This window comes from Agrilus planipennis, unplaced genomic scaffold, assembly GCF_000699045.2.
Source record: "Agrilus planipennis isolate EAB-ADULT unplaced genomic scaffold, Apla_2.0 scaffold291, whole genome shotgun sequence".
Lineage (NCBI taxonomy): Eukaryota > Metazoa > Arthropoda > Insecta > Coleoptera > Buprestidae > Agrilus > Agrilus planipennis.
Window position 1 is genome coordinate 228,669 of NW_020440480.1, and position 11,597 is coordinate 240,265.

General features: G+C 30.8%; 1 protein-coding gene and 2 long non-coding RNA genes across 3 annotated transcripts; 2 read left to right on the forward strand and 1 right to left on the reverse strand.

The window, feature by feature from the left end:
* Positions 1–961: 961 nt before the first annotated feature.
* On the forward strand, positions 962–2,206 carry LOC112906087. Its single transcript, XR_003232156.1, has 3 exons — positions 962–1,218; positions 1,896–2,106; positions 2,175–2,206. It is a non-coding gene; the product is annotated as an uncharacterized LOC112906087 (long non-coding RNA).
* Positions 2,207–5,491: 3,285 nt separating this feature from the next.
* Positions 5,492–6,308, reverse strand: LOC108740262. Its single transcript, XR_001938304.2, has 3 exons — positions 6,248–6,308; positions 5,774–5,894; positions 5,492–5,707 (listed from the first exon to the last, which is right to left on the reverse strand). It is a non-coding gene; the product is annotated as an uncharacterized LOC108740262 (long non-coding RNA).
* Positions 6,309–6,587: 279 nt separating this feature from the next.
* On the forward strand, positions 6,588–11,546 carry LOC112906089 (histone-lysine N-methyltransferase SMYD3). Its single transcript, XM_025979723.1, has 7 exons — positions 6,588–6,891; positions 6,947–7,194; positions 7,288–7,415; positions 7,643–7,819; positions 7,882–8,024; positions 10,701–10,864; positions 11,279–11,546. The coding sequence occupies exons 1-7, from the start codon at positions 6,785–6,787 to the stop codon at positions 11,443–11,445; spliced, it is 1,134 nt and encodes a 377-aa protein (XP_025835508.1). The 5' UTR covers positions 6,588–6,784; the 3' UTR covers positions 11,446–11,546.
* Positions 11,547–11,597: the final 51 nt, after the last annotated feature.

The following is an 11,597-nucleotide window of genomic DNA, read 5'->3' on the forward strand; positions in this document are numbered from 1 at the left end:
ATTATTACTATCACTTGTATCTAAGTTTTCAGCAAAATTAATGACACCACCTTAAAAATTTGCTTTCATGTACGTTTTTATTTAATTTGAAATCTTGTTTATTTATTATTAATTTGTTTCCTTTGTCCTTTTCTACAGATTGACCAACAAGTGAAAATGAATTGAAGTAAGATTTGTTGCTCCACGAATGGTGTCGTTTTCCCTGGACTTGATTCTTCAGTTGCTGTTCCCATCTTCACCTTTTAACGTAATTCGTTATTTGAACTCCACTGCAACATCAATCATCTGCAATGGTATCTACATTTCACACCTCTAAACCTCGGAATGTTAGATTCTGCAATTAATTAAGGTGAGAATACATGACCTAATTAATATTAATTGTTCCTTACTAATCTGTTACCACCCTATCTGTTTCAGATCGACGGTGGAGAAGACAAAGAAGATCCCATAGCTAAAATACTTTTTATCTTGCATGCTTAATCGAATAGAATTATTTCATTTTATTCAAATTAATTAAATTATTTTGCATGTTTTTTATAATCCGTTTTATTTGAATTAATTTTTATTTTGCATGCTTATTTTATTTTATTTTATTTGAATTAAGTTGTGATTGTGGTTATTATTATTGTTTGTTTTTGTAGTACTAGTACTAACATATTTCTTTATTTTTTTAATAGGAAGTAGTAATAATAGTCTAACAAAAGTCTTGCTTACCTCTTCGCTTAGCTTACTGCATATTCTTACTATAAATTGCTTTGCATTTACCCTACGTCTTCTACATGATTCAACGTTTCGTTATCGTGTGTGTTTCTTCTCACCCTTGTGGAATTAGGGAGGGCCTCCCCGAACGACTTCCCTTGGGCTTAGCTATTTAGTTGATCTTAAAAGTGTCTTATACACTTTTCGCGAGTCTACTCTAGCGTTACTTCCTTTCAGANAAGCGTTTTTTTTGTTGGTCTTAGTCACTTTGTTAAAGCATACTTTAATGTAATTATTTTAAGTTATTGCTTTTACTGTTTTAATAATAAGAAAAGTGGGGAGCTAATTTAATTATCTCTGACTCCTTTCACAACATTTTTTTTCCACAGGAACATGAGAGAAACTGCGGATGCCATGCGTTCTGGAGCCATTACATTCCAGGATGTAGGAAGCATAAATGTCTTTTTCTCCCATTGGATACAGAGGCAGCATGAAGGAAGAATTTATGCCAATGAATTGGTAAGTAACAACATTTATATTGTGTGGTCTATATTGTAATTGCATCCATCTGCAACTAAGTTTATAGCAAAATTAAAAATTTACTGCTACTTGTTCTCATGTTCATTTTTATTTTATTTTAAATCTTGTTTATTTAGTAATTTATGTAGTTTTGTCCAGGGTGGCGGTCCAATACTTACACAGCTATATGTTTTTTGTAAAGTTTCGGTTTATTCAACCATCTTCAGACTTTTGAAGTATTACTCCTTCTACATAGATATTAACTTGTTTTAAACATTCTAACATATTGAGCTACTACTAGCTCAACATGTTACAAAAAACATATAATTGTGTAACTATTTGATCGCCACCCTGAAAAAAACTACATAACTTAATAGTAACGGTCGGGAATCTAACTTAAATTCTTTCTACAGTCATGTTTCCAGTATCCTGAGAAATATCAAATGCAGTACAGCAGAGTGGAGGTAGAACTATGTTTTTTCAGTATACAGAAATTAATACACCATTTAATTGTTTATAAACCGTGTATTATGTATATTATTATTACTATCACTTGTATCTAAGTTTTCAGCAAAATTAATGACACCACCTTAAAAATTTGCTTTCATGTACGTTTTTATTTAATTTGAAATCTTGTTTATTTATTATTAATTTGTTTCCTTTGTCCTTTTCTACAGATTGACCAACAAGTGAAAATGAATTGAAGTAAGATTTGTTGCTCCACGAATGGTGTCGTTTTCCCTGGACTTGATTCTTCAGTTGCTGTTCCCATCTTCACCTTTTAACGTAATTCGTTATTTGAACTCCACTGCAACATCAATCATCTGCAATGGTATCTACATTTCACACCTCTAAACCTCGGAATGTTAGATTCTGCAATTAATTAAGGTGAGAATACATGACCTAATTAATATTAATTGTTCCTTACTAATCTGTTACCACCCTATCTGTTTCAGATCGACGGTGGAGAAGACAAAGAAGATCCCATAGCTAAAATACTTTTTATCTTGCATGCTTAATCGAATAGAATTATTTCATTTTATTCAAATTAATTAAATTATTTTGCATGTTTTTTATAATCCGTTTTATTTGAATTAATTTTTATTTTGCATGCTTATTTTATTTTATTTTATTTGAATTAAGTTTTATTTGGGGTGCTTATTATTGTTTATTTTATTTGAATTAAGTTGTGATTGTGGTTATTATTATTGTTTGTTTTTGTAGTACTAGTACTAACATATTTCTTTATTTTTTTAATAGGAAGTAGTAATAATAGTCTAACAAAAGTCTTGCTTACCTCTTCGCTTAGCTTACTGCATATTCTTACTATAAATTGCTTTGCATTTACCCTACGTCTTCTACATGATTCAACGTTTCGTTATCGTGTGTGTTTCTTCTCACCCTTGTGGAATTAGGGAGGGCCTCCCCGAACGACTTCCCTTGGGCTTAGCTATTTAGTTGATCTTAAAAGTGTCTTATACACTTTTCGCGAGTCTACTCTAGCGTTACTTCCTTTCAGACAGGGTACAGTGGGTTATCTGGAATAGGAGCAATAGGCGACTGCCCAGCTTGCCTTGGCGAAATCTGTCCGATCTTCTCTACCAAAGCTATTAGTATTTGTCGTTAGTCCTTGTAATTGCACTATTTGCTTTCAGATAATGAGGTAATTCCTAAGAAGAACGAAGACATCGTATTTTTTGCTTACTTTTGGTATTTCCTTTGAAATTTCATTTGTTTTCTTGTATTTCTCTTTCAGGTATTTTTTCCATGTAATTTCATTTGTTTTCTTGTCTTTTTCTTACAGGTATTTTGTTTTTTACTCTGAAAACTGTTTTATTAACATAATGTAAACTAGTAATAATAGGTAAAGCTTTTCTAAATTGATTTTTGTCATAATTGTTGCTACCAAATTAAATATTATTTATTTATTTATGTATCAGATTAGATCATTTGTTAAAAGTTACTAAAACTTTCATAAATTTTATTCATTTGGGAGGACAGGGTGGCTATAAGGAGAGATGTGGAGGCCACACAGAGTTAGAGGGCATTTTTGTCCCAAATATAGTGTTTAAATGGTAATAAAACAGTTTATGGATTTTTAATGAATTACAAATAACTGCAAATGTTAAGAAATTGTTAATGTAACTAATTCCTGAATTAAAAATACTGTTTTTTTCAACAAATAAAAGTGTATCAACTTGTCTGTTAATAAAATTAGTACTTCGCAATCTATAAATGTTGTTTTTATTATAAATAGTATTAATTCAAAAGTAATTTTTCATAAAAGAAATCTTGGTTAATCTGTAAAGTGATCAGTAACAGAATTACAAAATAAATTTTCGTTTTAATATAAACTAAGTTTCATTTACTTAATAGCAACACCATCTTTTTCTAAGAAATATAATCCTCGATTAAATCGTGGAAATTACTGTAATTTTGTTATTACCAAACGCCCTCTTGCGCTTAGTAGCTGAACTATGTTGAAAAATAAAAGGAAAACTGCTACATAAAGTTAGTACCTAGACAGTCGTGATATGCCAAAAATTGTTTTTTTATTCTAGTCCTGCCCCTCCACATTTGATAATCCGACCTTTGTTTCATTAAAAATTAGATTTTTTAGATTAGATCCATTTTTTTTTTTAATGCTTAATAACTTGGATGCNCCGAGTTTAAAAAAAGACCTTATTCGACTTATGCTCTCCTAATACAAATTTTCAAATTTAACATAATTTTCAGTTTTGTGCCATATACGAGGGCTGGTCAACAAGTAATGGAACAACCAAATTTTCCGAGTTTAAAAAAAGACCTTATTCGACTTATGCTCTCCTAATACAAATTTTCAAATTTAACATAATTTTCAGTTTTGCGTCATATACGAGGGCTCGTCAAAAAGTAATTGAACAACCAAATTTTCCGACCTTTAAAAAAGACCTTATTCGACTTATGCTCTCCTAATACAAATTTTCAAATTTAACATAATTTTCAGTTTTGCGTCATATACGAGGGCTGGTCAAAATGTAATAAAAAATCAAAACTTTGGTTGTCAAAAAGTAAAAACAACCAAAGCTTTGATTTTTTATTACTTTTCGACCAGCCCTCGTATATGGCTCAAAACCGAAAATTTTCATAAATTTCAGCATTTGTATTAGGAGAGCATAAGTTGGATTGGATCTTTTTCAGAGTTCCAATTTTTAGCGCGGGATTAACCTTAGCATTCTCTCTAATTTTTCAGTTCCTGGGCGTATGATGGCTCAAGTAATTTTCAAAAATTGACACAATTGCCTTTCTTTTTATAGTATTTATGCTATTTCATTCTTTATTGTTGTTCAAACGAAAGGATATAAAATTAAAAACGCATACTTTACTTATTTATTTATTTAAATACCAAAATAATGATAATACAATGAAAATACATTTATTATTTTGAAACACAATTTATATTTATTATAACAAATAATAACAAAAGTACAAATTTATTCCAAATACCAACAATACATTAATATAAACAAACTAAGAAATAATACATTCCATCAACTTATTAACAGTTAAAAATAAAACACCTGTTAGAGACACAACAAAATCCATTATATATCAAATAATATACAATAAAAAGCATCATTTTATACATAAACTGTCATATGATTATTATTTAAATGCAAGATTAGGGAGAAGAAGCCCCCCTAACCCTCTGTGGCCTCCGCATCTCCCCTTATAGCCACCCTATCCACCCAAACGAATATTAATTTTGAACAATTATACCAAAAGATCAATTTAGAGACATTTTAAATATCAACCTGTATGATTATAAAGATATAACAGTTGATGCAGTAAAAAACAAGATAGACAAGAAAATTCATGAATTTCAAACAAAATACAAAAAGTAAGCAAAAAATACGATGTCTATCATTCTTCATAGGAAATACCTCATTATCTGAAAGCAAATAGTGCAAAATTAACAGGACTAACGACAAATACTAATAGCTTTGGTAGAGAAGATCGGACAGATTTCGCCAAGGCAAGCTGGGCAGTCGCCTATTGCTCCTATTCCAGATAACCCACTGTACCCCGTCTGAAAGGAAGTAACGCTAGAGTAGACTCGCGAAAAGCGTATAAGACACTTTTAAGATCAACTAAATAGCTAAGCCCAAGGGAAGTCGTTCGGGGAGGCCCTCCCTAATTCCACAAGGGTGAGAAGAAACACACACGATAACGAAACGTTGAATCATGTAGAAGACGTAGGGTAAATGCAAAGCAATTTATAGTAAGAATATGCAGTAAGCTAAGCGAAGAGGTAAGCAATACTATTGTTAGACTACTACAAAAAAAATAAATATGTTAATAGTACTACCACAACAAACGATACAAAAAACATTCAAAATAAAAAGTTAATTCCAATAAAATGAACTTTAAGAATAATTCTGTTAGATAAAGCATGCAAGATCAAGAACTATTGTAACTGTGGCTTTCCTTTGTCTTCTCCACCGTCGATCTGAAACAGATAGGGTGGTAACAGATTAATAAAAAGCAATTAAAATAACTGATCCAATATTCTCACCTTAATTAACTGTAGACTATGTAGCGTCCCAAATTTTGCAGATGTAAAAAACAAACCAAATCCACAAAAAACACGATAGCCTTATAAAACTGAAGTTCAATTCTCTCATTTGTTGGACAACCTGCAATATAAAAAAAACATTAATTAATAATTAATTAAACTCCAATATAAAAATAAATAATGAAGTAGAATAAAAACAAGCATGGAAAAGCAAATTAAATTATAAATTTCATGCAAAATTTAAAGATTTTAAAATAGGGTTATGTGATAGCCTGCCAGAATCAGCAAAATGTAGTGACACTATAAACGGCATCCAGACCTTTTTACAAAAAAATTGAATAAACTGAAACCTCACAATTTTCTGCATCCCTAACAGTTCAATTTCCAATTAATGAATGTTCAGGTGCTCTCACTTATCAGTTAAATATTAACTGGATAATGTTGCATAGTGAAGAATACCAGAAAAAACGTTACCATTGTGCTTAAGCGTTCACATTAGTTGACCAGTCTAATTGATGTGATTATTATGATATATTTCAATTTTAATCAGTAGAGAACTCTTGACTATCATTGACAAGTTTAAAAGTGAATGACTAAATATTGATATAATTTAAGATTACAAAGAGTCTGGGACCGTTCTTTTAAAACATTGAGCATGCAAGAGACACTCCCTGGAATTAACCTTACTCTCCGAACCCACTGTATATAATTTTTATTAGAGACTAGTTCATCGAATGTCTTTCAAATTCAGAGTAATAAAAAGTTCATGTAGAAATCTTTTCTATGGTAGAAATCATAGATAATAGGTAGAAATCATCTTAAAATGATCTAAAAAAAAGAGCAAGCGGTGCAGCGATTGTTGCTTGATTAGATAATTATAAAGTTTCTAATAATTTGTGCGCATTCTAATTTAAACTTTTAAGTTTTAAACCATTTTGTGGTGTTGAAGCTTGATTTTGTAGAGACTACCATTAAATAAAACAGATTAATATAACTTTGAAGTTTTGAAAAATGCATATTAAAGTTCAACTAGGATCGGTTATTTTAAAAGAAAAACCGTTTGTTTATGTTTTAAGTAGTAAATCTAGAACAGAAAGATGCGACTATTGCTTTAATAGGTAAAAATGTTATTTAAAAGTATATAACACTATTCATATTTTTTACTTGTTTCAGGGGACAATTACTTAAGTGTTCCCAATGTCATTATGTATACTACTGCGATAAAACTTGCCAAACAGTTGCCTGGGCCGTTCATAAATATGAATGTCTGAATTTTAAAAAGGTTGCACCTCTAGTTGTCCCAGACTCGGCAAGACTGCTTGCCAGAATAATTAAAAAACTAGAAAAGGGGGGAAACCAAATCAAGTCTTACCTTTCAGAAAGTAGCAGTAGATTTAGAACATTTAAGGATCTTATGTCTCGTAAGTTAATCTTATTGGCAATATAACTCTAGATGTTATATTTAACTAACATCAAGCATGGATTAACATTAATGGGTATATGTAATTTTAAAGATTATCCAGATGTGAAGAATGACTCAAAAAGAATGGAACATTTCAACTCACTCTGTGGAGTGTTAAATAAATTTCTGGGTGATTCGTTTATTCCTAATCCAGCAGAACTTTTAGGTATTTATGGAAAGGTAACAGGATATATTGCAGCTTATTTTTGCTTTTATAAATGTTTTTTTTATAATTTTTGTTTTCAATTCTGCATGGCCAAATTCAGTTTTTTAATAATCTTCTTTCATATCGCGTTTATCTTCCTTTTTTTTATCATGTACACTGAATATTCAGATTATATTCCAACTTTTCAAACAAACCTTTCTTCCCTTTGGGAGTTTATTTTTGTAATAATTCGATTTTGCAGATGTGCATTAATTCTTTTAATATTAATGATCAAGAGATGAGAAGTATTGGAACTGGTATTTATTTAGCGGCATCTGTGCTTGATCACTCTTGTGCTCCAAATGCTGTTCCTGTCTTCCAAGGAACTACCTTAGAAATACGTGCAATAGAAAATATGTCTAACTTAGATTTTAGTAAGGTGATGCAAGTAACGTAAAACAAAATTATTATTCCTCTTAATTTCGTTTTAACAATTTTTAGGTATTTATTAGTTATATTGATGTACTGGCAACTCCAAGGAAAAGACAAGAAGAATTATTAAAGGCCTATTATTTTTTGTGTGAATGCCCAAAATGTTTGAATGAAAAAGAATTGAGATTAATGACTGCTGCTGCTTGTCCTATTTCTTCATGTAAGGGTTACATTGAGACATATAAAGGAGAAAAGGATGCAAGTCCATNACGTAGGGTAAATGCAAAGCAATTTATAGTAAGAATATGCAGTAAGCTAAGCGAAGAGGTAAGCAATACTATTGTTAGACTACTACAAAAAAAATAAATATGTTAATAGTACTACCACAACAAACGATACAAAAAACATTCAAAATAAAAAGTTAATTCCAATAAAATGAACTTTAAGAATAATTCTGTTAGATAAAGCATGCAAGATCAAGAACTATTGTAACTGTGGCTTTCCTTTGTCTTCTCCACCGTCGATCTGAAACAGATAGGGTGGTAACAGATTAATAAAAAGCAATTAAAATAACTGATCCAATATTCTCACCTTAATTAACTGTAGACTATGTAGCGTCCCAAATTTTGCAGATGTAAAAAACAAACCAAATCCACAAAAAACACGATAGCCTTATAAAACTGAAGTTCAATTCTCTCATTTGTTGGACAACCTGCAATATAAAAAAAACATTAATTAATAATTAATTAAACTCCAATATAAAAATAAATAATGAAGTAGAATAAAAACAAGCATGGAAAAGCAAATTAAATTATAAATTTCATGCAAAATTTAAAGATTTTAAAATAGGGTTATGTGATAGCCTGCCAGAATCAGCAAAATGTAGTGACACTATAAACGGCATCCAGACCTTTTTACAAAAAAATTGAATAAACTGAAACCTCACAATTTTCTGCATCCCTAACAGTTCAATTTCCAATTAATGAATGTTCAGGTGCTCTCACTTATCAGTTAAATATTAACTGGATAATGTTGCATAGTGAAGAATACCAGAAAAAACGTTACCATTGTGCTTAAGCGTTCACATTAGTTGGCCAGTCTAATTGATGTGATTATTATGATATATTTCAATTTTAATCAGTAGAGAACTCTTGACTATCATTGACAAGTTTAAAAGTGAATGACTAAATATTGATATAATTTAAGATTACAAAGAGTCTGCGACCGNGTCTTGGCCAAAGAAGACAAAAAGGAAAAAGAAGATGTAGGCACAGTTATAGGAATTGATTTGGGAACAACATATTCATGGTAAGTAGAGAAAATACATTATTTTCGGTATTGCCTTTTATAATTAAAGTTGCTCATATAATAAACTAATAAGATGCATAATGATGAATGAAAAAGCCATTAAACATTCATACATCAGGTGTTTGTTATTCATCATGCTAAATTAACTTTTGAGTTTTTTTTTATTGCAGCAGATGTTAAACTTTATACATTCATAACCTTATTTTTTCATACCTAAGCTAATCAGCCAATTATGCTAGGCACATTTATGTTTTGAGATAAGTTCCCGTTGTTAAGCATTTAGTTTACAAAATTGCAAAACTGAAAAATAAAATTTCCTTTTAGTTAACACGTTATCAAAATTTTGAATGTAAGGCTTTTCTTTGAATGTTAAATATTTCCCGAATTATAACAAATATAAGTTGTAAATGGTAAATTTGTATCTTTTTCTTTATTCAATTCTAGTGTCGGGGTTTACAAAAATGGTAGGGTAGAAATTATAGCAAACGACCAAGGTAACAGAATTACGCCGTCGTATGTTGCTTTCACCTCTGATGGTGAGCGTTTAATCGGAGACGCTGCCAAAAACCAGCTTACAACCAACCCTGAAAACACAGTATTTGACGCGAAACGTCTGATTGGTCGAGAATGGTCTGATCCAACAGTACAAAACGATATCAAATTTTTCCCGTTCAAAGTAATAGAGAAGAACTCAAAACCCCACGTGAAAGTAGTTACGAGCCAGGGTGAAAAGATCTTTGCCCCTGAAGAAATTTCTGCCATGGTCTTGGGCAAAATGAAAGAGACTGCTGAAGCTTACCTTGGTAAAAAAGTTACCCATGCTGTTGTAACAGTACCAGCATATTTCAATGATGCTCAGAGACAGGCCACCAAAGACGCCGGTGTTATTGCTGGACTTAATGTTATGAGAATTATCAATGAACCTACAGCTGCTGCCATTGCATATGGTATGGATAAGAAAGAAGGGGAAAAGAATGTGTTAGTCTTTGATTTGGGTGGTGGAACCTTTTTCAGCAATTTCTTAGTGTTAATACACAATAGATTTTTTGTTTTTTTGTACATATGTTTTCTTTTTGTTTTTGTTGAAAATAAATGAAATGTTTTTTATATACACATATAATAAATAAACTGTTCTAATATTTCCTTTTTTATTTATACATGCACCCTGTCTATATTATTGTTTAAGGGTTCCACAGATAATTGGTAAAAAAGGGACCATTATCATTACATCATTAAATCATGCCTGTCCTCCTCAATCGCCCCTCTCTATCTCACCCTCCTAATTTTTACATTTGTAAAGTGCTATTATAAATCAAACGAAATCTGAAATATAATACGTGCAATAGAAAATATGTCTAACTTAGATTTTAGTAAGGTGATGCAAGTAACGTAAAACAAAATTATTATTCCTCTTAATTTCGTTTTAACAATTTTTAGGTATTTATTAGTTATATTGATGTACTGGCAACTCCAAGGAAAAGACAAGAAGAATTATTAAAGGCCTATTATTTTTTGTGTGAATGCCCAAAATGTTTGAATGAAAAAGAATTGAGATTAATGACTGCTGCTGCTTGTCCTATTTCTTCATGTAAGGGTTACATTGAGACATATAAAGGAGAAAAGGATGCAAGTCCATTACACTGTCTAGAATGCCACTGTGTAGCTTCTAAAGAATTTTTGGACGAGTTCAATGATGTTTGCCAGTTTACTCAAACTCAAATTGATAATATGAAAAACATGACCTGTGAGTTAATAATTATTATATTCTTACCATACACTCTTGTAGTCTACCAGTCTAGATCATAGTGTAGCATTAGGATGGTCACTATTTCGATTTCGGGATACCTGCTGTGTCCAAGTTTATCAATGATTTCCTTGAATTTTTTCGCTTCTTTTCTGTCTTCATTTCATGCGTCTCCTTCATTCCCCAATTTACCACACAAAAATTTCCACAATTAAAGGAGGGCCTAGTGTTCTATCCTACAGCTTTATACTGGAGTGTACACCAGAGGGACTGCCCACCCATTAGCATTAGTAGTTGCTGGGAATAAAAAAAAACAAATGTTCTTACTTATATTCTCATAAAATAACATCTAGATAGAAACATTTTGACTATTCTTGTGAAAGTACTTGTTAATTTATTATTTGCTATTTACAGATTTTGACGTTTGTAAAGTTTGCCTTCTTAAACATAAAGGACTATTGTACAGCATGAATATCCTTCATGTTAAGATTTTAGATTTGGCTTTTGAGTGCAGCATAGATTTAGAATTATGGAATGATGCAGTTGAGTTCGGAAAAGAACTTGTGGATAAGTTTAGGTAAGGCTATTCATTTATCTTCCATTTTAATTTAATTATATAACAATTCAGATATATTTGGAGTCAAGTTACTATTTATTTATTAGTATTATGTTGTTGATTTCAAATGAGGAAAGCATTTTCTGTACCTACATATGTAGGCATAAGAATATATTT

What these genes read in the sequence shown, in the direction of transcription:
- LOC112906089 (XM_025979723.1), top strand. Translation starts at nt 6,785, where the DNA reads ATGCATATTAAAGTTCAACTAGGATCGGTTATTTTAAAAGAAAAACCG. An exon ending in TTTTAGGTATTTATGGAAAG is followed by an intron (nt 7,416 to 7,642) that starts GTAACAGGATAT and finishes TCGATTTTGCAG; the next exon opens with ATGTGCATTAATTCTTTTAA. An exon ending in ACTGCTGCTGCTTGTCCTAT is followed by an intron (nt 8,025 to 10,700) that starts TTCTTCATGTAA and finishes TGCTTGTCCTAT; the next exon opens with TTCTTCATGTAAGGGTTACA.